At 32.2% G+C, this 27920-nt stretch overlaps 1 protein-coding gene across 1 annotated transcript; it reads right to left on the reverse strand.

Annotated features, from left to right (window-relative positions):
- Nucleotides 1-275: 275 nt before the first annotated feature.
- On the reverse strand, nucleotides 276-27658 carry LOC132734941 (uncharacterized; the record flags this gene model as incomplete). Its single annotated transcript, XM_060721827.1, is given in 16 exon segments — nucleotides 276-638; nucleotides 987-1760; nucleotides 2096-2324; nucleotides 2572-2670; nucleotides 4420-4506; nucleotides 4848-4937; nucleotides 7160-7273; nucleotides 7752-7838; nucleotides 9618-9749; nucleotides 10642-10737; nucleotides 22900-23007; nucleotides 23492-23578; nucleotides 24103-24140; nucleotides 24435-24528; nucleotides 26974-27199; nucleotides 27601-27658. Coding segments are annotated over 15 exon segments (1972 nt in total), but the record flags the coding sequence as incomplete, so codon positions are not given.
- Between the last annotated feature and the right edge of the window lie 262 nt (nucleotides 27659-27920).

A 27920-nucleotide genomic window follows, 5' to 3' on the forward strand; every position in this document is an offset into this window, starting at 1 on the left:
TTGTAAACAGACAAAAACAGTTTCATGTTACCAGTACATCCGCCTTTGAAAAAAAATTCGGTAATCCTATTGATAAAACGAAGCATAATTAACTTTACAGTCAATCCGAGAAAGCCATATGCTATCCTTAGCTTATCTTAAGGAGAATTATACAAGTCTTTATCCACAAATTTGCTTAACACTTCAGCTACATTGTCTGCGTCAGGTAGAGCATATGATTCATCACCTGTCGGAAAGAACGATTCTTTTATTTTTTCTAATTCCTTTTCTATATCCAAGTCAAAATAATTGGTTTCCTCTTTTTTGTTCTCTTTTTCCTTTATTCTTATTGTGTCTTGTCCGCTCCCTGCTTTGTTGTCTAGTTCTTTTTTATCATGTTCAGTAATTGCTGCTCCCGGATAAAATTCATCTTCAATACTTGTGTTGTTTTTTCCGATTCTATTTATGCTCTGCTCAGAATCACACAGATGATCGGAAGGGTTTTGTTTAAGAGTGGTTGTTATGTTCACGTGTTCTTCAGATTCTTTCATGTCGGGGCATACTCTAACAAAAGGATCATTTTTACGATTAACTTGGATATTCTGCTCGGTAGCCTTTTCTTTTGCATCAATATTGCTCACATTTTTATCGTCTTTATTCTGAAACGACATGCATCTGGAGTAAGTATCTTTTTGAACTCCGAATAATAATCTTCTTAATAAAAAAATTAAAACAATGTGAGCATAGTATAGTATTCGTTATGTTTCATCAGTTTACTTCTAACTGGTCTTCACAATTAATGAATTATTGCATAAAAGAAAATTATAATAGGTAGTCAGTGAATATTATTTAATCAGATTAAACATTTATAAAAAGTAATAAACTTTACATCCCAACGTATGTGCAATTCTATTTTGTAGGAGTAGTATTGGTATTAGTGAGCAAAGTAATCAGATAATAAATTATTTAAAAGTATAAACATAAACGAATACTTCAACAAAACATACTTCCATGAGTGGCTTCCCATTGAATGTTATGAATAAAAACCTTTCTGAAGCGGAACTATCATAGTCAATATTTTTTGCCTTCAGATATGTCAAGAGTTTTGGTCGTGCGATATTTCCGTAAACAGCTAAATCCTCGTATACTTCTTTTCCAATAAAAAGATTTGTTTTTCCAGTCTTCACAAGAAAAAATGTGTCATTCTCCTTTGTATTGATTTCTTGAGCTTCACAGAATTCTTCGTGTGTAATTGATAATACCGTTTCTTTGCCAACATTACATTCGTTCGAAACAAGGTCGAGAACAAAATTCATAAACATTTTATAGTCATTTTGACGAATTGGTATAGAATCTAAAGCAAATTTTCTTTTGCATTGTCAATCATATACTGTTCAGTTGTACTTCGTTTATGTTGCTGTGGTTTTGATTTTGATTGATCTTTCTTTCGCTTTTTATTTCGTTCTCGTTTGACAGTATTTTTATCATTATTATTGCAATTAGTTTCAACTTTGGTTTTGTTTAACTGAACTGATGTTTCCTGAAGATTTGATACTTCGTTTGTAGTATACCTAGAACAGTAGGGGCAATGGGCCACTTGTACCCTATGTGTTTCGTGTCTTGATGTGACATATACATCTCTCGCGTAATTAGAATTCCCCGGTACTTCATCATCATGTAATGCCATATACTGTTGAGAATGTGTGGAGTTGTTCCCAAATGTTTGGTTTAAGTTGTACGGGACTAAAGGCATTGGTGTTGTCCCTTTCAATGGGGGTTTCCTTAAAAGAAAAATAAATATAAATAGTATATGCATATTTAAATCTTACAAATATTTCTTTATACTAAAACCATTGTAAAGGAATCAATGATTCATTCTGCAAGAAAGTCCATTGCAACATCACTTATGTACTAAAATGTTGTTACATTAAGATGTCGAAGAAACACAAAAATCGCAATCAATAAGTTAGTCAGATCGTCATTCTCACGAATGGTCAGAAATAAAACACTTCCATGAAAATATTTTTGAGGAGGTTAAAAGTATAATAACTCCCAAACTTTTTGCGCTAATTCATATTTTTCACTTTGATGTACGATCAAACCAATCAAATCAAACCTTTCGATAGAAAGAACTAGTTCTAAAGCTTCCTTTGCCTCTATTGTCGCAGAAACAGCATCTTTTATATGTTCAAACGTTGCATTTGTCCTGCCCAAATTGTCAAGCCATTTATTGAATACTTTTATGTACGCGTGAATAAAACAACTTTCTGTATGCTGATTCTTTGCTTCTAGCTCAATTTCATCAACTGTATCATGAACGCTTTTCGCCATCTGCTGGCAATTGCCTAGAGACAATGTAATACATATTTCAATATCAATTATATTTCGTAAAACTATATTGCAGCACGAACAACTCTAAGATCTTTTTTTACTCTTTTCTATGTCTCCTCAACTCAAAACTTTTAAACAATTTAACGGTATGATGAGTAAAATAATGTTTCAATGTTTCATAAAACTGATTTACATACGTTACTAAAGCGTGAGTTTTTGCTGAAGCGAATTTTAAAATAAACTTTAATTATACTGGCTTACTGAGTAAATCAATTGCAAATAATTTCCACTTTGATGCAGGAAAAGATCTTGATAATTGTAAGAAAACCTTTATCCAGTTTATTTGCAATTCGGAAGTACCTGAAAATTAAAGATAAATTAAATAACATTCAAATAAAGAAAACTTCACAAATGTCACATCATATTACATGTATTTGAAACGATAAATAGAGTTTAAAATATATTAAAATAGCATTGAAAATGTTTGCCTTAAAGTTTGTTTATTATGTTGGCCTTAATGCGTTTAATTGTTGTATTTCTTTTCTCTTGTAAAAAGGAACATCTTACGTATTATACAGTGTTTTTACAATGAAATTTTGATAAATCTTATTGAATGTATGACTTAATTCCTTATATTTCTTGATCATCCCCCAGGGCTACAGATAACATTTTGTGTATATTGGGTAATTACCCCTTATTTTGTGATCTATTGGGTTTTTCTATTTTCTTTGAGTTCTTTCTGTATTTTTTACCCTACCCCCTCTAACCAATTTGGGTTATAAAGTACAAGTTCATGCATTTTACCCAAAATTTTTGACCTTCATTGTAGACATTTGTAGGTTTTGTACAGTTATAAAAAGCTACTTACTACTTTGCTTTATGGTTTATTGGCCTAGGAGATTTCCAAGTTGCCTTTAGAAATTAAAGGTTAAAACAGTTTGAAACAGTATGATCTGCCTGATGTACGCGTTAAGTAATAATTTTCGTCATTACGCACCAGTTCAAATGTAGTTTGTATAAATAAGAATTCATTTACTTTTTCTTACCCTTAGTTATTATTTCTATTGGGTTTTTAGACATTTTAATTGGGTAATAACGCAAATACGCATGTTATCTGCAGCCATTCCCCGTATAAGTTTAACCTCGAACTTTCTATCTGTCGACCAAGTTCTATAGGCGGACAGGTCGTTCTTATGTGCCAAAAGTTTACGTACATGTCTAGTTATTTCTAAAACCATCCATCAATGCCAGAAAAGATGAAAAGACACGTTTTTAACATATAAAGATGGGTGAAAAGGACTGGACATGACCTATATACAATGCTCTATCATATCATGACTTTTGACATGCAGTTATGACCTTAAATGACTCTTGTGCGATACATACCATGTAGCCTCAGTAATCCTCAAATGTATGCCAAACTATTTTAAATTTCAAACTGCAATGCCATTAACATAACCAACCGTGCAAATTTAAGAAACGTTTAAATTTTTTTTTCACATATTGTTAATAACTTTTGGTACTCAAGTGTTGCCTTGACCTTCGAGACACTGGCTAGGCTCTTTGGAGTGACATGACTTCTTAATGTTGCACACATGTATTATGCCAACCTTAATCAATACATGTATGGCAAACGGGTCAACTGGAACAACAATGTATTTTTACAGAAGTTAATTGTTTCCATGATTTTGAGGTACCATTCTTGATATTACATGGGGCACTATGGCATCTTTTAAAAACATATTTGGCAAATTATTTTACAATTCATTTAGAAATGACAAAGATGTTGCCCAGACAAATCTGGGTTGGTTTGACCTACAACCTACTAAGGAACGAATAATTGCGTCATGAACCAGAAGAGGAGGACAGACGGACAGACGATCAAAAATATCTTATGCCAAAAATATCTTATGCCTTCCTTCGGGAGGAAAATGTTGAAAGTCTGTAGACTCTAATATTTGTCTGATGAGTCTATTGATATCATAATAGTAAACGCTGTGGCAAATATTTTTTAAATAAAATATTATTTGTGCGTCTCAAATACTTTAATCAATAAGTTCGGTTGAGTTTTTAGAACTAAGTTTTCAGTAAAAGTTATTGGTCATAAACCCTTATCTAGATCCATGGAAGATAATGATTGGTCCCCTGATCTGTGACATAACTGGTTTTCTTTGATTTTGAATTCTGATCCCCGTGCTACATAAAAAAAAGAAAACATAATTTTTTTCGTTAGAGAAATAAAAAATTAACGTTACGTATTTATTCACGCAATTCGACATTGACATTGACAAATGACTTTTAACAACACTAACAATTGACCTAAATGTTTTCATTAAAACAAGTAAGCCCTTTAAAAATATGCATCAGAAATGTTTGTGTTCTATGTATAAATGAAATTAGGGGATGTGAATTCGTTGTCACTATTTTATTTTCATTTACATTTTGTACAAATTTTATTACGTTTTTTCCTGTTTCAAACATAATTAGAGACAAAAGTACTAAAAGGTCTATGTTTAGAAATAATTTTAATTATTTACCCTCTGTATTCTCATAGTCTCCAGTTACCTGAAGACTTTCCTTTGTTATTTGTTGTAATCTGTCATCTATGTGTCCAACCTCTTTGCGACCTTAAATACAGCATGAATCAAATTATAAGGATTAATTGGTGGACCAACTTAAACGGGAGCTTCCGCAAGAAAGACGATACTCTAATCATCACTCATTCTCCATTACATAGGCTTTTATGACTATGGTGGCATATTTCTGCCACCAGATAACCTGATAATTAACTAGTTAATTAAGAGGTTAACTAGTTACGTAACTAGTTAACCTCTCAATTAACTAGTTAATTATCAGGTTAACTAGTTACGTAACTAGTTAATTTTTTCAATAAAGAAAAGATCATAACGGGAAAAAAATGCATGTTAGTGCCTGCAAACTGCCATCCCTTATTGTCAGCTTAATATTAAGAGGTTAACTAGTTACGTAACTAGTTAACCTGATAATTAACTAGTTAATTAATAGGTTAACTAGTTAAATAAATACTTAACTAGTTAACCTCTTAATAAACTAGTTAATTATCAGGTTAACTAGTTACGAAAATACCTAACTAGTTAACCTAATACTTAACTAGTTAATTATCAGGTTAACTAGTTACGTAAACTAGTTAACCTGAAAATAACTAGTTAGTTAAGAGGTTAACTAGTTACGTAAAAACGTAACTAGTTAACCTCTTAATTAACTAGTTATTTATCAGGTTAACTAGTTAGGTATTTGCGTAACTAGTTAACCTCTTAACTAACTAGTTATTTATCAGGTTAACTAGTTACGTTTTTATGTAACTAGTTAACCTCTTAATTAACTAGTTAATTATCAGGTTAACTAGTTACGAAAATACCTAACTAGTTAACCTAATACTTAACTAGTTAATTATCAGGTTAACTAGTTACGTAACTAGTAAAAACGTAACTAGTTAACCTCTTAATTAACTAGTTATTTATCAGGTTAACTAGTTAGGTATTTGCGTAACTAGTTAACCTCTTAACTAACTAGTTATTTATCAGGTTAACTAGTTACGTTTTTATGTAACTAGTTAACCTCTTAATTAACTAGTTATTTATCAGGTTAACTAGTAAGGTATTTTCGTAACTAGTTAACCTGATAATTTACTAGTTAATTAAGAGATTAACTAGTTACGTAACTAGTTAACCTCTTAATTTTAAGATGATGATATAATAAAAGGATGGCAGTTGCAGGCACTAACATGCATTTATTTCCCGTTATGATCTTTTCTTTATTGAAAAAATTAACTAGTTACGTAACTAGTTAACCTCTTAATTAACTAGTTTGTTATCAGGTTATCTGGTGGCAGAAATATGCCACCATATATGACAGCCCATTTATAATCATTTAAAAAGGTGAACATTTGAGTCCAGTTTAAGGGAAATACGCCAAGATAAATAGAATGGGCACAAAATTGTTTGATATCCGGTCTGTAATTATGATCACAAGCTAGCCATGTTTAGGTGAATATTTTGGCCAAGTGTGAAGAAAATACTTCAAGGGGTATAGGATTTATAGAATGGACACGAAATTGTCTTATATCCGATCTATAATAGTGATCATTAGCTAGCATTTGAGGAATGCTTCAATGGCTATATTATTTATAGAGATGACACGATAAAGTGTGAAATTTGAGCGAGCATAGCGGAGGCATAGGTTCTGCAGCTTGTTGACATGAACAGTTGAGCCAAGTTTGATAAAATTCTCTTATTTGGTAAAGGGTTTATAACACAAACCACGGAAGTTTCAATAGACATTCAATAGTAGTTTTGACCAGAAGCCGGCACAGCGGCAGCATATGTTTTGCTAACATATTGGTCAGAGCCAAATTTGAAGTGAAAACCTTTAAGATAATAAAATTTATAGAGTGTACACAAAATTGTCTGACAGTTGACCTTCAAAGGTGACGTGAACCTTGATCTGGTACAGTGTAAGTATGGATTTTTTACATCGACTTCTTGACATTTGATTTTCAGAGAGTGTTAAAATATATTATGAAATACGTTGTCTATTTGCAAATCAGTTTGATAAAAAATCCCAAAGAACCACATTTTTTAAAGATTTTTACAGAGCCGAAAATTCGATGATTTCACTCCAAACAGGACCTTGACCTTGAACTACAAAGGAACGAAAACAGTTAGTGATCTCCTAGTAATATTAGCAATTTCATGAATGCGACATGGCGTTCATCAGCCACAGTGGAATGCTATCACAAAGGATGCCATACAAAAATGAGTACATTATACATTTCAACAGATATAACAAAATATATTAATATTTGACAAACCAATGCTCTTTGCTTCATCATATGGATATACCACAGCAATTTGCCTTTCAGTTTCCTTTGGGTTTAATGGTGTTGTTTCATTGTCATCATCTGATTCGTAATTAATGTTTTGATCTGAAAAAAGGATAGTACATATAAAATGTGTGTTTTTTTTATATAAATTAATACATATTTTCTACTAATGTATGCACAGAAGCTTAAGTAAGTTGCCAAACCAACAAAAAATAATAGAATAATAGAAATTTGGATAAAAAGGCTTTACTGTCGTTACTGAAAGTGAGTTGATTTTGAAATAATGTCGTTACTCAAAATGCCTTGAGTTTGCAGTAGTGACATAACTCAAAATGCCTGGATTTAACTTTAATTTTACATTTCATTCATACAAAATTTCTTTTCAAAGATAATTACCAATGTGTAAACATCGTGATATAATATGTTTTGTACAATTTATCGTTTATGGGTATTTCTTAGTTTTGTTGATAAATAGAACTTCAATGTCAAATCATATATTCATATTTAAGTCTGAGAAATCTTTCAATATAATATTAAGAAGTGCACTTCAAAACAATGAAGGTTGTATCTAAAGCTTTACCTGTTGACTCATCACTGAACTTTGATGAATCTTGCATATTTACTTCTCTGGATTTACTGCAGATATTAATGTATCCAGTGATTTGATCTGTAAAACATTTTGAGGTTTTCAAAAAAAGGTTTTTTATAAATATGTAGACATGAAAATTATTTTAAAGCGTTTGAAGATCACATGAGTATGGTTTATATAACAGGAGAAAACAAAAACATTACCAAACATAAAAACTGGTTTGTGCATCTTTTTACTGCTCCAGTGAATGAAAACTGTAACTACCTTTCATCTCATACTCTATATATAGTGTGATGAAATGAAAATCATGGTTTCCATTAAATGAAAACCATTGAAAAAGTTTAAAACCCATGCCGACCAAAATTCTGACTTTATTTGCAAACCTCTGAATTGATTAACAATTGCCTCCCTAAACTAAAGATAATCAAGTTACACAGTTTTTTGATCCATGACAATCCAAAGTAAATATGTAAAATATATTACTTATACTTACAATTTGGAGAAGAAGTTAGGTGAAATTCTTACAAAAACGTTTCCAACTGACGAATGATAGGCTTACCCAAAATGCATTTTAAAAGAACACGGACAAAAAATGAAAATTGTACACAAAAGAAATGAATAGCTTCACTCTGTGGACTGTTTTATGTTCCACACATTTACACATTTATTAACTATTTTATGCAATTTAAGTATGCTTTTAAATTAGTAAAAAAATCGCGTAATAGCCATTCGGATAAATAGGCAGAAGTGTCAATACTCAAAATGCTTTGATTTTGAAGAATTCTGTCTATTACTCATATAATTATAGGTTATTCCCATGCGCAATTTGACAACCCTAATAACTTAACAACCATTTTACATTTTATTCATCAGAGCTTTTTTTTCAAAAGATAATAATTACCAATTTGTAAACATCGTGATACCGTATGTTTTCTACATTTCATCGTTTAAGGGTACTTCTTAAGTATTGCAATAATAGAACTTCATTGTTAAGCCATATATTTATAATGAAGTCCAAACTCTCAAAAAATTATAGGACTGAACAGGACCTGAAATTTTATTTTTCAGACTTTCCCATTTCGCTCCTCATCCATAGCATGATTATATGCAGAAAAGAAAGTAAATGAATAACTATACTTTTTCAACAAAAGAAAACATAAACAATGTTTTATAACCTTTATTATTTGCATTTGAGTTGGTTTCTAAAGTTATATTCTTAACCAATCAAGGAAAACAATCTTAATGCAATTTATAACAGTGAAAAAACCTTATGTAGAATTAACTTTTCACTAGATATCATATGAAAATTTTTAAACTATTCCATCACAGGGAGCATGGTTTAAAGAAAAACCCAAATTACAGAACAACCCAAAGTCCGAGAAATTTAACTAGTACAAATCCTCTCCTAAACCCCTTTTAGATAATTGAAAAATTAACTCGTGTATACGTTTTAGAAAAGCATTTTCTTCTTGAATGTCATGGTTTTTTAACAGGCCCGTAATAGATTTTATTGTGTAAATTCACTCAAAGAACTCTTTAATACAATTCCATTAAAAACATCATTGATTATTTAAAAGAGATAGACTTGTATTCTAGGATCTAAATGGCTCATTTTTCATTGTCATTTACAAAGTTTTACATAACATTTTAAGCCTATTAGAGCATTCAGCACGATATGGCCAGTTATGTGTTGACGTGCCGTAAAAATCCAAAGAAACAAACAAAAACGTTTTGGAAAGATGCCTTATACATTTACAATAGAAACGAGTTTTTTTTACAGTACCAAAGAGTTCAATTGATTATGCATTCCTTTTTAAATTTTTATCAATTAATTCGCTGTAAATAGATTAATCTAACCAGGTTCCGCTAGCGATGATACTCCAATCCTTTCGTCTTTATTTAGTTCCACATCTAGCGGCGTTGTATTCTTAATTTCGCATCGGACAGCTAGCAGTGGTGTATTCTCAATTTCGCATCGAGAAGAGTCATCTATTTAAGTATAAAAATTTATTTCAAAAACTCATGCAACACATGACAATTTGAGATATATCATGTAAAACAGAATTTATATAGTATAAACATGTAAAACAACATAAAAAAGAACAGGGAGAGAATATAATGTATAAAATGTTACCTTTTCTCAAATGTCACGATTATTTCATTAAACAAAAAACAGATATTAATATATTTGGACATCTACATGATAGCGTTGCGTATTCTGTTTTCATTGTACAGACACTTTATTTCACTCGGCGCCCTCCAACAATCGGAGTCTTCTACTCAATGAGATTGAGAATCCTATGAAGTCTGAAGGCTATGGGTCAAATAGTTTTCTAGTCATTGAGCAGAAAAAAAATGTATGGAGAATATGAAATTCATATCAATTTAACGCATCAATAATGATATAATATCAGGACCATTTACTGATCATAATGTACTGAGAGTATCAGAAACCTTCGGAATTTTTGGTGACTTATGCACAAGAGTGTTCCTGAACGTCTTGTTTTTTTTTTGCATAAAACTTTTAAGAATGCAATTCATAACACAGAAAATTCTTATGTAGAATAAACTATTCACTAGATATTATAAAGAAAATTGTTTAAGCAGTGTAAAATAATTTATCGCAGGGGCATGGTTTACAGAACAATCAATATTACAGAGCAACCAAAATGTCCGAGAAATTCAACTCGTAAAACTCCTTTCCTAAACTCCTTTACGTTAATTAAGAATTAAGACGTGTTTACGTTAAAGAAAGATGCCTTATACATTCAATTTACATTTACTATAGAAAAGAGTTTTTCAATTGTCAAAGAGTTTAATTAATTATGCTTTCCTTTTTAATTTTTTATAAATAAATTCGGTGTAAATAGATTAATCTCACCAGTTTCCTGCATGATTGATGATAATCCAATCTCTTCGTCTTGACGAAGTTCAACATCTAGCGGTGTATATTCATTAACGCATCGATATGAGTCACCTAATTTAAAGTTTCAAAGTTTATTTAAAAATTCAATACAAGCAAATACATGACAATATGAGCTATACCATATTAAAAGAATATATATAGTATAAACATGTCAATCAACACAAAAAAGAAAACGGAAATATTATTATATATAAAAATGTAACATTTTCTCAAATGTCATGATTATCTTCTAAATAAAAAAAACCAGTGGGATATGGTGGCCCTAGATCGCTCACCTGATCCATCATTTCATTGTAGGTCAAGCGATATAAAAAGAATTCAATTCAGCATAAAAAAATTGCACCCCCGTTCCAAATTTCATAAAACGAAAAAGAATGCAAGAAAGAATGTCACATGATATTCAAAATATCAAAAGTATATCAGAATATCAGAATTCAACTCGGCATCAGAAATATGTTCACCCTTGAGCAGAAGTTCATGTTCATGTCTGTACGTCAAAGAGCAAGAAAGGAAGTCAAATGATGTCAATAATGTGTAAAATAGGTCAGCTGATATCAAAATCATTTTGGCACATGGTCTAAATTTCAAGTATATACGTCAAAAAAAGGAGGTCAAATAATATCAAAAGTGGGTCAGCCGATATCAAAATTCGATTCTACATCAAGTCTTTAATTCAAAAATCGAGGAACAAGGTCAAACTGCCCATGGATAGAACACCACAAAATTATTTTCAGATGCCAAACTCTCAAAATACGCACACATCTAATGAATTTCGGTATGACTCGAATGTGAGTCAACATGCATTATAATGCAAGTAGCCCTTTTTATAATCCTGCTCGCCAAGAAAGTCATATTAAGATACCATCTTTCTATGGAAAGGAAGATTGGCCTAGTTGGATATCAAGGTTTGAAACAATAGCAGAGAGATACGCATGGAGCACCGATGATAAATTGGACCAATTATTGCCTAGACTAGAAGGTGAAGCATTTTAATTTGTATTCACTCAACTTGCCCGTCATGTTCTTACGAGATTATGAAGAAAGTATTTTTAAATTTAACTGAAGATACGAGAAAATAGAAGCAGCTCGCTCTTTTGCTGCAAATTTCAGCAAAAGGACTCAAAACATGGAGAGACTGCCGAAGATTTTACCGCTGATCGGAAACGGTTATACAATAAAGCCCATGGGTATAGGAACAGGCAAACCCGTGATGAAGATCTTGTGCGCAGGTTTCTCGATGGCCTCTTTGATGAAGATATTGAAGATATTCGATTCGAGGTTGAATATCACAAAGATCCAAGAAAAATAGATGAGGCTGTTTTCCATGTTGTTAACCTTATCCAAACAAGAAAATTTGCAAAGTTTGAAAGGAGGAACTTCACAAGAAGAGCTCAGACAACTGATGAAGAAAACAATGAAACTCCGATACATAATACACAATCAGGTTATACTCCAGATAGAAAGAACATGTTAATAAATACTTCAAAAATGAAAGGTGTTGTGTCGTAAGTGACCAAACTTAATTTATGCAGGATCTATTACAGCGTATGAAACAGCTCAAAAAGGCTATCTTTGCGCAAAATGTAAGAGGGAAAAATCACAAAAGGGGTAAACGTATATTTGAATGTTTCAATTGTCATGCACAGGGACACTTTTCCCGGGTCTTAGAAAGAAAGAAATTCCAGCCATTAGTGGCAAGACATGCAATGTACCCCATGAAAATTTTAAAACTTAGGGCCCAAAGCAGGACCCAATATTAGAAAAAACCCCCATAACATAATTGGCCCAAATATACCGCTCGTAAATGGAGACATATCTGAATAACACTTTGAGCTTAGGGGGAAGGGTGTGTATATAGAGGGCCATTTTGGTAAAAACCCTTTGGGTGTTTCGCGGAACAGGGGTAAAAAGACCATTTGTCATCTGGGTGTATGACGATGAATGTTGACGAGCGTTTAATTTGAAGGTAAAACCTTCTTACAGCGCCCGGGAGTCAAAAGGGGAGATAGGAAAAGACCCTTTTTAATATTAAACTAGGGAACTGAATATAGTAAGAGAGATAATATTCGCGGATATTGAAGACGACGCTCTGATGTCTTTGTTGAAGACGAGAAAGGCCCTGCAGATTTACTGTTAAGTCGAAATGTGATAGTCTTTAGTGGTATATAAATACCTTGTCGAAAAAATAGTAAAATAATAGTAAGCAACTGAAAAAGAATATAAGGTTGCAGATAAAAATTCCAACCGGGGAACTGAAACCTTATGATTTGTTATTGAGAATGCGAAGAAGACAATTTGATAAAAAGGCGGATGTATTGAAGAGCATCAATATTTGATTAAAATGGAGTCTATATTTATTGTATTATGGGCAACTTTCCAAAGGGAGGTCTGATCCGTTCTCTACAAAATCAAAACTTTTCAGATGCGAATTGGGGAAAAAAATGGAAAAAAAATGGAAAAAAATGTAGGGGTATTAGGGGAAAATAGCACATTTTGAAAAATATGAAATTTTTTGCAAAAAATATTCAAGGAAATAGAAGAAAATTTAATGAACGAAAAAAATTTCCGAAATTTAAAAATATATTTTAAACAGTCTAAAGTGAAAGGGCAAGGGGTAGTGGTAGTCCCCGCCGCAGAATTTTCTCTTTTTTTTTGCGAAGTGGACCCCTCCTATAAATCCCCAAGTGCTGCGTAATAAGGATAACCCCACATTTAGGTCAACTAGGCCAAAAGGAGAAGAACTTGAAGACCCAAATATTGGGTAAGAACTGCGTGAATTTTTCTTAGGGCGGGGCATTGTCCGTACAGAGAACCCCGTTTTTAAGACCCCCTGTGAGAGGAAACACAACCAAACCACTTGAGGGAAAATCAATTTAAGCCCACTGAATTATTGATCCCTGAGAATAACTCCATGTATCGTTGGGCAAGGTTATTTTTGCCATGGACTCAAATACAAGAGCTACTCGCCACTTAGGGCAGACCCTGGAATCCATGGCCGAATCCCTCAGAATCCACTCAAGGTCAACTGAGAGGTACATTGAAGATCAACAGAGGTACAGATGTGATGAGAGCACCACAATACCAGAGAAGAGGCTCCGCACAGATGACAAGGGGAACTTTCCGACACTGAAATCCGTAGTGAACAAGAAGAAAAATAACAGAAATCAATTTGTAATGCATGTACTTCTAATTAACGTAAACTGTGAGATAAATTTTATGATGAAGGTTAAATTTTTTTTTAAATTTAGACATGCAGATATATTAAGATTTGAATCAATTTGTGATGCAAAAGTATTTCATTATTAAGAGTCTTTACTTACGGTGTTCATTACTCTATATTTATGAGTGTAATCTATATAATGTTAAAACTAAGGAGATTATTTAAATATTTTTTATATAACAGGACTTCCGAACTTACGGGCGTTTCGCCAAAAGTTCCGTAGATTTTTGAAGATAAATAATTTTCAAGTGATAACTTTACAATAGTCATTCTAAATTGTTCAGAAAAGTCAAATTTACACATTATTTAGAGTGTATTTTTTCATTCTTGTTAATAATATAACACAGAATTAGTACTTATTAGTGGCAGCTGTAAAAAGTTGCCCCGTACTTCACTTCAGTGTTGTTATATTTTTCTGGTCCTTCGGGATCATTGATGCCAGCACTATTAAGTGTTGAGAATTGAGTACCGCTCAAACCGGTGCTAGGGGGCGTGAGGAATGTTGCACGTATTCATTATCCCTCATGTACAGACTCAATCAAACCAAGTCTGCAATTCTCTTGTAATTTTGTTGTGATTAATGCTTCCGAGGGATCACTTTGTTTCCAGATTTTTATACTTCACAACAGCAGGTGTCAAGTGCTGTGTGGCAGCTGTAAAAAGTTGCCCCGTTCTTCACTTCAGTGTTGTTATATTTTGTCTGGTCCTTCGGGATCATTGATGCCACCACTATTAAGTGTTGAGAATTGAGTACCGCTCAAACCGGTGCTAGGGGGCGTGAGGGATGTTGCACGTAATCATTATCCCTCATGTACAGACTCAATCAAACTGAGTCTGCAATTCTCTTGTAATTTTGTTGTGATTAATGCTTCCGAAGATCACTTTGTTTCCAGATTGATATAGATCTATTTTATACTTTGTTCAACTGGTATCTCAATTCGGCGAATCTATCAGTCCTAAATTAAAGACTCGTGTATTTTCTGGATACCGTATTATCTCGTGCATTTTTAACGAAGTAATAGCAATGGGGGACATTAGTGAATAACCTCCCCTGAGTACTCCCTATAAATAGATAGGTCCTAAGCAATTGGATTACTCGGACTTTATCGCCTATTTCTTTGTAGCAAACTGAATTAATTAGGGCTAATTATTATCATTTGTAATATTCAGATTAAATATTGCGATAAGATGTAGAATCTGTTGACATAAATGAAACATTTTTTTCTTATTGTTTACATATTTGTTGATGCATGTGGAAATAATTGATTAAAACATATCAACCTGTCTTACATAAAACTCAACGATAAAACCAAAGGATTCCAAATATTTGGACCTACTTACATTTTGGTTAACCTTGGTTTCTATCAAGGGAAGATAATCAAATATTGTCCCTCATTGTAAGAATTGATTTTTCTGTAAATTGCTAATGCAAACATTTGAATCTCATTTATTTATGTAAGTGTAGTTATAATTAGTTGAAATATAATACATTTCTATATACTTGATAAATTAATTCAAGTAAAATGTTAAAATTTAAACAATCTTATTTTTTCTTCTTATTATAATTCAAACATTTGTTGAAGGCCAAAACTATAGACAAGTTCTAATAAATAGAACCTGGTCCATAAAGAACAGGCCATAGAAAGCTACCAAAACTATACTGGTTAAACAAGAGTGCAAAAAACTTCTGAAGTCCAGTCTTGAACTACCATATGCAGACAGACTAACAAACAAAGAAGACTTTCAACTACTAGAGCCTTACAATACTACGCTATGCCATTCAGTATTTATTGATAATGGTTAAAATTTTGTTAAAGAAAAATAAGATTGCCATTTTACCCATTGATGTACATACATGATAAATGTTGAGACTCTTTTTCGTAAACGAGATAACATTTGTCAGAGAACTATATTTTACTATCACTTTATTTATCAATAATTTAAAATGATCATAAACAATTTTTTGTTGATATTGATGTATTGTTGTTCTTTTTTTTCATTTTGTATGTATTAAAGATGAACAAAATAGTGCTAAACAATTGCGGGATGCACATTGTACAAAATTGAACAAATATCAACAAGATAGAGAAAACAAAACAGAATCTCTAAAGTAGAGAAAAAAGTAAAATTGAAAATGTTTTAATATATGACAATGACCTGAAGGATTAACATACCATCAAAAGAAAAAAGAACAAGAAAAGGGCAAAAAAAGAAACAGAAGATAATAAAATACTTGATATGACCAGAAATAAGAAAATAAAAACCTTCGAAGTTCAAAATTAAATTATTTTATAAAATATATCGACAATTTAGAACAATGCTGTATAATATATATATAGTTAGTAAAACAGTAAGATGGGTCAGAATATTAAGTATTTTCTGAGGGTGGTCAAAATCATTGCAAAGAGTATCTCTTCCATAAAACATTCATCCAGTTTGACACATTTTCATAACCTTAATGAAATAACATTTTATCATTTGGATATAAGAGAACATTAATTCAAGTTTTCAACATTGTCATCATGTTGCTTTAACGTTTTACGTGATCAAGGTGTCAATATCAAAGACATTGCAGACCAAATTGGGTGCTCAAGGTAAGTTTCATTTCTCTCACTCCATTTTATTGTCTCTGTTCAAAGTAATTTTTTTTGCTGTGAAATCTTAGAAATGGAATTTGTTTGAATGTTTGTCTTGGTCTTACTTAGATAGCTTTTATTTTCTTGCAGTCATTCTGTGTATGCTGCTCTGACAAGGTACAACAACCAAGGTAGCCATGCTGATCTGCCCAGATCTGGTAGACCCAGATTATCAAACGCTCGTGAAGACCGCCGTCTTATTCGAGAGTCACTGCAGAACAGGAGGCTGACGGTTCCGGATCTTACAGCATCATGGAACCATGCTGGTGTAGCTTCGACTACTTCAACTGTCCATAGGCGACTGAAGGATGTTGGTTTGACTGGACATGTTGCCCAGAAAAAGCCTATGCTGGTACTGGTAACTTAAATGCCGTTGGATACATTGATATTCTTGGCAATAGTGCTGTGCCATCGGCCCACTACTTGGGCTATGGAGGTAATTTCTGGCTCCAGGACGATGGCGCACCTTGTCATAGGGGAAGGATTGTCAGAGAATGGGAGAATTCGAAGTTTAGTGTGGCTTTCTCAGTCTCCAGACTTGAACCAAATTGAAAATCTGTGGTGGGACATCAGAAAAGCTCTAAAAACAAGACGAAGTGCAAATCTTAACGAACTGGAGATGATTGTGAGCCAGTGTTGGGAGGAAATTGCAGTGGAACGTTGTAAGAGACTAGTGAATAGCATGCCAGGCGTGTTTAGGCTGTTTTAGCTGTTTTGCACTAAATATTGACAGAAGTTGGTTTGCATGATATGAAATCTAGCAAAGTGGTGTTATGTTCTGTTTTTGTTGAGTTGTGTATTTTGTTATTTCAGGTATTGTTTGTTGATTCATATCTTGAAATATGGGTATAATGTATAAATAAATGATATAAAAATTAATGTAAAACTTTGTTTTAAATAAGTGAAGCCAAAAATCTAAAAAAATGTTGTGTATGAAGGAACTTTTGGAGGGCAGTGTATATATATATATTATATAATATATATATAATATTATATATATATATATATATATATATATATATATAATATATATATATATATATTATAATATATATATATATAATATATATATATTTATATATATATATATATATTTATATATATATATATATTATATATATATATATATATATATATATATATTTATATATATATATATATATTTATATATATATATATATATTATATATATATATATATATATATAAACATCAGAATTAAGGTCTGAAATTGGTTAAAAAAAAGAAAGTACCTATAAAACAACTCAGATGGTAATTATTATTAAATGCTCAAAACAAAATGTGTGAAAAAATTACTAGTTCTGTGTACGCGTAAAGAAAATAACAAGACCGATCAGTGATCACATGTGTCGCCTTATGATTACCATAACTCGACCAAAAATATTCATTTAAGCAACAAACGTCGGGGAAGAGTTACTTACCTTACCGGATGTGCCGTAAATGGGGTTTTGTACTATACAGACCGCGTATAATGTTAGCTTATTGAAAGTCAAATGCGTAAATACCGATCGTTTAATTATGATTATAACATGAAAAATTTGATTTATGCATACATTAATTCCATTTTAAGACAATACAAAACATACAAAAACAAAAATTCAGATTAATTTTTGCTACAGGGTAAAACAGTGGAATTTTAGAGTGAATATGTCTTTTAAATTTTCTTTAATTAATGCCAGGATAAAAGCTAGTAATTAAATCAAATTTAATATTCTATAAACCCCATACACACTTAAATAACCCAACTTAAATGGTAATGTTCTTGTTTTTCTGTGTGATTTTCTGTTATTTAGAAATAAAATCCGGCGGTTTTTTTTTGTGACAAACATGAAATGAGATTGTCAATGTTTTGTTGTTTTTTAAATGATTATTTAAAGGATATTTGTTTGTTTGTGTGCAAAATGAAATTTTATTTCATCTCGTGAGCTTTAAAAACAGTATTCTAACAAGTGGTAGAGGATTATAAACATTTACTTATACAATTGTTCAATTAACATTAGCTTAGTCATTTATCTTTAATATGTTTTATGTTCATTTCAGATTGACCGTGGTCATTGTTCATCATAATAAAGACATATGAATAAATGGACCTTGTTCTTATTTATGACCACGGTCAATCGACTAGTTTGCTAAACAACAACAACAACAATCACAACATGAAAGAATGGAAGTTGGATTAGCCACAACAAGTTAAAACGAAATTTCCTGTATATAAACGTTAATATTAAAATCTGTTTTCCCCATTGAGAGCCTCATTTAGTCGAATTTCTCATTAAACACAAGAAGTCATTGGATGAAAAATAAGTTCGACAATCAACGTTAATTGGCAGTGATAGCATTCATTTTATTAAAAAAAAAATATGAATGATCGCTTGTTTTAATAATGAAAACAAACATTTCTAGTAGGAGTAAAAGTCCAAACATCCATCCATATTTCTGTTACTTATTATGAATTTGTATAAGACCTGGCTTTGTCAAATGTAGGAGGCCGCCATTTTCAAAAGTTGTGTATTTCACGGGAGGAAAATAATTGTGTTTGATTCAGAAGGATATCATTTGGATGTGTTAGTTATATACCTTTTTCAAAGAAAGAAAGCTTATTTGAGGATTGTAACAGACAATAAACAAGATATGTTTGTAAAACATGTATGCCCCCTATCAGCAGCCAATTAGTCATGTGATAAGGTTATTATGCATGACTTCTGACCCAGTGATCAAACAATTAAAAAGGATTATCAAGTATCTACTGGTCATGACCTTAACCTTTGACCCCTTGACCCAAAACTCAATAGGGGTCATCTACTGGTCACGACCAATCATCATACAAAGTTTGAAGTTCCTAGGCCTAAGCGTTTTTAGTTAATTGATCAGAAACCGTTTTTACCTTCAAGGTCAATGTGACCTTGACGTTTGCCCACTTGACCCCAAAATCAATAGGTCATCTGCTGGTCATGACCAATCACCATACCAAGTTTGAAGTTCCTAGGCCTAAGGGTTCTTTAGTTATTGATCGAAACCGTTTTAACATACAAGGTCAATGTGACCTTGACCTTTGACCCCAAAATCAATGAGGGGCATCAGCTGCTCATGACCAATCACCATGCCAAGTTTGAAGTTCCTAGGCCGAAGCGTTCTTTAGTTATTGATCAGAAACCGTTTTACTTACAATGTCAATGAGACCTTGACCTTTGACCCCTTGATCCCAAAATCATAAGGGGTAATCTGCTGGTCATGACAAATCGCCATGCCAAGTTTGAAGTTCCTAGGCCTAAGCGTTCTTAAGTTATTGATCAGAAACCGTTTTTACTTACAAGGTCAATGTGACCTTGACCTTTGACCCCTTGACCCAAAACTCAATAGGGGTCATCTGCTGGTCACGACTAATCATCATACAAAGTTTGAAGTTCCTAGGCCTAAGTTTTTAGTTAATTGATCGGAAACCGTTTTTACCTACAAGGTCAATGTGACCTTGACCTTTGACCCCTTGACCCCAAAAATCAAAAGGTCATCTGCTGGTCATGACCAATCACCATACCAAGTTTGAAGTTCCTAGACCTAAGGGTTCTTAAGTTATTGATTGGAAAGCATTTTTACCTACAAGGTCAATGTGACCTTGCCCTTTGACCCCTTAACCCCAATATCAATAGGGGTCATCTGCTGGTCATGACCAATCACCATACCAAGTTTGAAGTTCCTAGGCCTAAGGGTTCTTTAGTTATTGATCGGAAACCGTTTTTACCTATGAGGTCAATGTGACCTTGACCTTTGACCCCTTGAACCCAAAATCAATAGGGGTCATCTAAATGATCATGACCAATCATCATATCAAGTTTGAAGTCCCTAGGCCTAAGGGTTCTTTTGTTATTGATCGGAAACCGTTTTTACCCAAGAGGTCAATGTGACCTTGACCTTTGACCACTTAACCCCAAAATCAATAGGGGTCATCTGCTGGTCATAACCAATCACCATACCAAGTTTGAAAGTTTCCTAGGCCTAAAAGTTCTTTAGTTATTGATCGCGAAACCGTTTTTTGCTTACAAGGTCAATGTGACCTTGACCTTTGACCCCTTGACCCCAAAATCAATAGGGTCATCTACTGATCATGACCAATCACCATGCCAAGTTTGAAGTTCCTAGGCCTTAAAGTTCTTTAGTTATTGATCGGAAACCATTTTTCCTTACAAGGTCAATGTGACCTTGACCTTTGACCCCTTGACCCCAAAATCAATAGGGGTCATCTACTGATCATAACCAATCACCATACCAAGTTTGAAGTTCCTAGGCCTTAAGGTTCTTTAGTTATTGATCGGAAACTGTTTTTCCTTACAAGGTCAATGTGACCTTGACCTTTGACCCCTTGACCCCAAAATCAATAGGGGTCATCTACTGATCATGAACAATCACCATACCAAGTTTGAAGTTCCTAGGCCTTAAGGTTCTTTAGTTATTGATCGGAAACCGTTTTTGCCTACAAGGTCAATGTGACCTTGACCTTTGACCCTTGACCCCAAAATCAATAGGGGTCATCTACTGGACATGACAATCACCATACCAAGTTTGAAGTTCCTAGGCCTAAGGGTTCTTTAGTTATCACTCGGAAACCATTTGGTCTACGGACCGACGGACCGACGGACCGACAGACCGACGGACCGACGGACCGACAAGTGCAAAGCAATATACCCCCTTTTCTTCGAAATGGGGGCATAATAAGTGTTGATAGAAGTGTAAACATTCAAAAAGCAGCTAGGGAATTTGAAAACTTGAAAAGTTGAAAGGCTGTCTAAAGAACGATGGGTTGTTACCTTATTCTTCGGGCGGATGGCTGTCATTGCTTATAAAATTTTCATAAAGCACACGGCAGTTATTGCTCGTAGGATACTTAAATGTGCCCAAATGTCATCAAGAGCATTTTTGAATGTAAAAGGAATGTATTTTTCAGACAGTAAAAATGAAACAAAAAATGAGAGACGATATTTGGTGATTGGTTATTTGAATGAATAGAAGTAAGTTTTCTTCTTTTTATTATTTTGACAATTAAGTTATTTATCAATTTCAGCTTTGTTTTTCTTTGAACAGCTTGACATTGTCAGAATAGTCAGCAAAAATAAAATTTAGGTACCACATTGGGAAAATCTTAAGATAGTAGTTTCGTCATTAAAAAGTGTGAAATTATATTTTGATAATTTTCACTGTGAAATTATCAAATATAATTTTCACGGATAAATCAGTAATCCACTGAAAAGTTTAAAATAAATAGAGGATATTTGTTTAGTTCAGTGTAAGATCGGAATGTATTTCACCGAGTGAGCACCAAAAGTATATTTCACGAGTGGCGCAGCCACGAGTGAAATGTGAACTTTTGGTGTTCACAAGGTGAAATATATTTCGATCTTACACTAAACTAAACAAATTTTCTTTTTATTACATGCAAAGAAACGTTTTAAAAAGACATTAAACCTAATACTGAATGAAAAGCGCGCCAAATAATAATACAACGTGACGTCATTTACGACGTCATTTAGTTGGTACCCAGTACTGTGCACGCTGGTATTTCACTGAAACAACGTAAGGGGCTTAAATTCAAAACAGTGAAATTATCAAAGTGGTAATTTCACTGTTTCAAACAGTGAAATTACCAATTTTATATATTCACTGATATATTTCTATAAACCACCGAAAAGCATGTAATAAATATCAATAAAGAAATGTAGGAATAAAAATGTAATTGTTAACTTAGCAAAATTTGTTTATTCAGCAATGCAATTAAGAATTGAATCTACTTAATACATTTGTTTGAATTCATGTACGTTGACACATACAGTATGTATAATCTATAATGATTAATTTATAATGTACGTTTCTTACTTTTGTGTACTTTGTATTGTATCGCCAAAATGTTACCTGGCAATGAATATGTATATATCTTTGCCATTAAATTATTTGACTTGACTATGACTTGGTTATGAAAGAGACTGTTTAAGTTTAATTTAGCAAATTTACAAGCCTGTATTTTTATATCACGATACATATGGATTGGAAACAAGCATAGCACTTATATTGATTTCTTTCAATGTTCAATTGTTGGAGTTTCGTCTTTATTATGATCAGTGAATGTTTACAATTCAATATTGATCTAAATAGGTCTAATTAGGTTTTGTCTTTTAATTCATTTTATTTTTTAAATCGAATAGACTGTTTTATGGACATATTTCAGACTTCTTCAAGTCTTATATGATTTTAATAACTAATTTCTGTGATTCTATACAATAATAGTATTATTTAAAAGATGATCCATACAGCTAAATAAACATCAGTAAAGCTAAAGAGTTTGACATACCATTGCTCTTTGGTTCAATATGTGGACGGACCACATTAATGTGCTTTTCTTTTTTGTTGGATTTCGGTGCTAAATCAATGCAATCAAGGTTATGTTTACTGGGTTTATCTATAATAAAAGGCTACATTAACTAAAATTTAGTTTATTTATCAAGAATTAGTAAAAATAAATTTCTTTCTCAACGCAATTTCATTGTTTCATGCATGTTCATATTATTTATCGTCATGTTACAAACATCAAAAAACAAGAAGATTTTGAAAGATACATCTGTACAAATTCTAAAACTTCAAAAGAATTACTTTTTCTAGATTAAATTTGACTATAATAATTGAAAAAACTTCTTTCATAACATTAAAGGATGTTAGCTGTATGGCATTTATCTTTATCTAACATGTAAAAGCTCATGTAGTTTGCGAGCGTGATTGTCGTAATAAACAAAATTTATTTGCTTTGAAGTGAATTTCAATTTAACTAATTAAGGACATTTATCTCACATATCATAATTATCGTTAAACTTATTTTTTTTACTTTATTGTCTACAATTCAAAATGTTGCTACATAACACATGTATAAGAATTATTAATGCTACTACCTTTAAACTCTTTTATGTTTGTTTTATGCACAACATCTCCACTACAACGTTTTGTTTTCTGGTTATAACGTTTTTGACGATGACTTTCTGCAATCAATGTATAAACATAAAACGACTTTACCTCCAAAAATAATTCCTCGTCACTACATATTACACACTACGCAATGTTATTATTAAAACAAAACTGAACATCTACTATTCACTCGCGCTTTAAAGGCATTAAAAACTGGTTTGTCTTTACGAAAGCACGTCACAAAACACGAAATTATCAGATCGGACGAATACATTTGATAAATAATAGCGCCAGTGTATTCTTTTTCGTATATCAAAATCTGCAGAAAGCATCGGACTTAATTAAATCATTCACCGAGTGGCCCCGGGCTTTACATGCGTCCTTTCGCTTCTGCGCATGTAAATGCACGAACAAAACGTGCATTGATTTTTTAATATTATCCGTGTATTGTGTATAAATAATCATTAAATTGTATGTACAGAATGCAATCATTTTTTAATAATATAAATTTCGTTTTTACCTGCTATTGTTTTACTTTTAGGATAATTCAAGAATATTTTACTTATAACCATTTCTTTATCATAAGCATAACCATTACCTTGGTTTTTGTTACCATAGTAACCAAGTTTCCGGTATCTGAGAATATAATATCCATTGTTTTAGTTATCATATATAGATATGTATTAAATTTAATGACAGTTATTATAATTAAAGTAATGACAATAACAACTATAGTGCAGATGATGATGACATTAATAACAATACCAATGATTATTACTATAGTAATGATACTTGCATTTATAAATTCCCTTTTTTAATAAGGTCTATGAAAATTATGGCATATTGTACGCTTTTATAATACAATAAACTTTACTCCAAACGGCTTTTCTTTAATAGCTCAATTTACAAATGATTGAATAATTCAATTACCTTATGACGGAAAGTACCAGTATTGGACAGAAAACGGTAACCACAATTCCTGTTATCCAGAGCACGATATGGGTTACTCGGTCACCGCTGTCATCTATTAAATAGAAAACATACAGTACTGTTACGTTCTTCAATTATTATTACTGAAATTTATCTTATGCATGTTAAGAAACATTACCACTCATTTTACTTACGACAATAAATTCATAATATTTGAACAGTTGATATAAATTACAAATATGAGAATATGTTCTATAAATGTGCACTATATGGTGTGACTTTGCTCCGAAGACATAACAAAATTGTAGATAATTTATCGAAAGCAAACATGTAATAATCTCAACAATTTGACATTTCGATCTCTAATGAAATATACACTTTCTCTAGCAAAGTCATTTATTTTTCAAAGAACATATTTAAATTGAACTTGACTAATTGTATACTGGTTTGAGAAAAATATGCATTTTAACGGCATTCTTTAGTACAAGCAGGAAGTTGTGCTTACTTACTTGACCTTAAAAATCATATTCTAAATCGCAGCCATTGTTTTTTAATTTTTACCTTAATTCTCCCATGGGCTTGTTTAAACATATGTTATTGAAATTTTAATTCAAAGTTTTGCTTATTTTACTCGGCTAAAGTGTGAACGAAAAGAATCAATGGAATAAACTCAATGCGGCAGCCATCGTGGATTTCAAAATGACTGAAAATTTCCTTTGTTTCTATAAATACTGTAAAATTTAGCGTTAACAAGCGCAAGAAGGTTTTCTACTAGGCTTTTATCGCCCTAAATGGAAGCCTGCTGAAATGTCAGTGTCCGAGTGTCCTCATGTGCCAGTTAGGTGTATCTGATGGGTTCTAAGTTGGCATTTAAATAAATTCTGAATACGCCCGACGTTTAGAATTAATCATTGACTATTGGTAGCAAAGATACTGCTTTTGGAGTTTAAAAAAGTATTGCGGGTCACAGATATCTGCACATGTCAACTCATTTACAACATGTCTGTCTGTCTATATAGTTCCGTCCATAACTGTCATTCATTGGAAGGATTTAAGCATAAGTAGCAGATAACGACCACTCTAATGCTTAAACATTAGACTGCCAGTTAGATAGGTAAAATGAGAACATTGGTGGTTGTGTCTATATCATTGCCATTCATTCACAGATGCTTTTTAAAGTAATAAGACACACTGAAATTACAAATAAATGTTTCCTTATGTTTCTAAATTATTGTAAGACTTGTACGATTATAACAGTTACCATGCCTTCATTGTTTTTATGGGAATGCCCTTAGGGGACATTTTCAAGTGGCAAGCCCTTGTTTATTCAGGTGTTACATTATTGTCGGGATAATGCATAAATAGTTGGTACCATTTTAGTCACTATTTTTACACTAAGAAATGCCAAAGTGTTTTATTGATTGATATTTGTAAAATATGGGATGAGATAAATATATTGTGGCAAATGACATCAAGAAATAGGCTATATCATAATGGAATAAGATACCCTATCAATTTCAATAAAAGTAATAGAACTAGTCTTCTAGGCATGAATACCCGCTAAAAACCTATAATATTTTACTCTGTATTATTCATTCATAGTAAGAAAAAGGCATGGTCGCTTGTCTGTCTGTGAAGATGAAAGGCAATTTTTAAAATGTTGGCATACTGACCTTGACTTTTGACCATCAAATTATAAAATGATTTAGTGTCCATAATGTTTACACATATGCTATTTTATCAAAATTACAACTTAAACATCTTATTGTAAATTATGATTGTGTGCATGTTATATGTTAAGACATTTGGGATATCAGATATCTCAATAAACAATGACCTGTAATAGTTTGAAGTCATGGAGAAATTCATAATTAAAGTATGTAGTATACTTCACATTGTGTACAATTCTACATGACATGATGCTTATATCATTATTGTATTTTTGATATTCATTCTTACAAAAAGATCCTTTTGTTTAAAAGCACTCTACTTGTATTTGTTTCAAAAGGGTGTCCATTTTGAAATCAAAGATGACTGCCATGGTAGTCAAAGTGCAATTCATGTTTAATTATTAGCCAATCGTTCCCAAAAGTATCTGAAACTGAATTCCATAAGTTTTAATTGGCAAACAATACGCTATGAACCACAAATAAGAAATTATAAAGTAAATGGTGAAGATCAATGGCGGCCATTTTGATTTGAACTTTAGAATGTACAATCCTGATAGAGCAAAAATGGATTCAGCGTACCTGAATTATGTAAAAACGATTGGCTAAATACTTTTACTAAACAAAACACCGTTTGACTCTTTACAGAGCGTCTTTTCTGGAAAAAAACCCCGTCTATTGTTAGTATCTGAATATAACGCCTCTTTTAGGCAATAATTTAAAACTTTTGCTTTCTTATGTTGGTTATCAATAGTTACAAACGATATATAGGTTTAATAATTTTACTTAATACAATAAGATTTTGCTTTTTTCCGTAGTTTCGACATAATACAACTTAGCAGACAAAGCTTTAAAAATATGAAATATATTACCACTACTATCATGTGTATCATTTTTCAGCTCACAAACAGCGTCTTTGTATATTGTACAGTTTTCTTTATAGACATCACAAAATGTACAGTTTCTACAACTAACAGTTTCGTTGAAAGTATCACATTCTGGTTGATATGTCCCATCCTTGCACTCCTCACATTTAGCACGCGTAATATTCCCAGGACAGTCGCCTATTGCTATGTAACCAGGTTCACAAGGAAAACACTAAAATATCGAAGCAAAATGGATGTATGTTTTTAATTAAGGCAAGAAATGAGAAATACTAATCTTCAAAATATTGCAGATTTACACTTGAATCGTTCAAAAAGTTTTCCGTGTTACTGTAGTAGCACTGTGTCGGACGATAAAAGTATATTTACTGACGGTTAATCGAATTTATTTTATCTAAGCTGTAACTTGAATATGATCTTATCACTCAATCTTACCTCGCTCACTTTCTTGACAAACTTATTCATATGTTACGCGGGTAATAAAGGTCCAGTCGCAAGAAAGGCTCAAACCAGTTGACTCATGTATAAGATGGCAGACACCGTAACAAATATAATTAATTAAACAGTCTATAAAATAAAACTTCTTTATGTAATGTGATTGATATCTTATCTTACCTGTATTCCTATTCCGTTAGTGTAAGTGTTGTTACAGATATTGTTAGCAAAAGCTTGGCTTGAGAGTACAGCGATAACAATACCATAATAAACTTGATTCGTGATCATTGTCTGAAAAAAAAACTGATTCATTAATTTACTAAATGTGTTATTTCATGAGAATTAACCTGACTTCCCAAAAGAAAGAAAGAGATAATGATAATTTCAGACTAGAGTCTGTTCGTGGGAAACAATAAAAGCTAAACATATCTCCTTTCACCCCTGAGTTTCGCGTTGAACAGTATAAAATCACCACTTAAAGAATAAGTATCAATGATAAA

The sequence above is a fragment of the Ruditapes philippinarum genome, unplaced genomic scaffold (assembly GCF_026571515.1).
Source record: "Ruditapes philippinarum isolate M1 unplaced genomic scaffold, ASM2657151v2 ctg5390_1_1_1_1, whole genome shotgun sequence".
In the NCBI taxonomy this organism is placed as follows: Eukaryota; Metazoa; Mollusca; class Bivalvia; order Venerida; family Veneridae; genus Ruditapes; species Ruditapes philippinarum.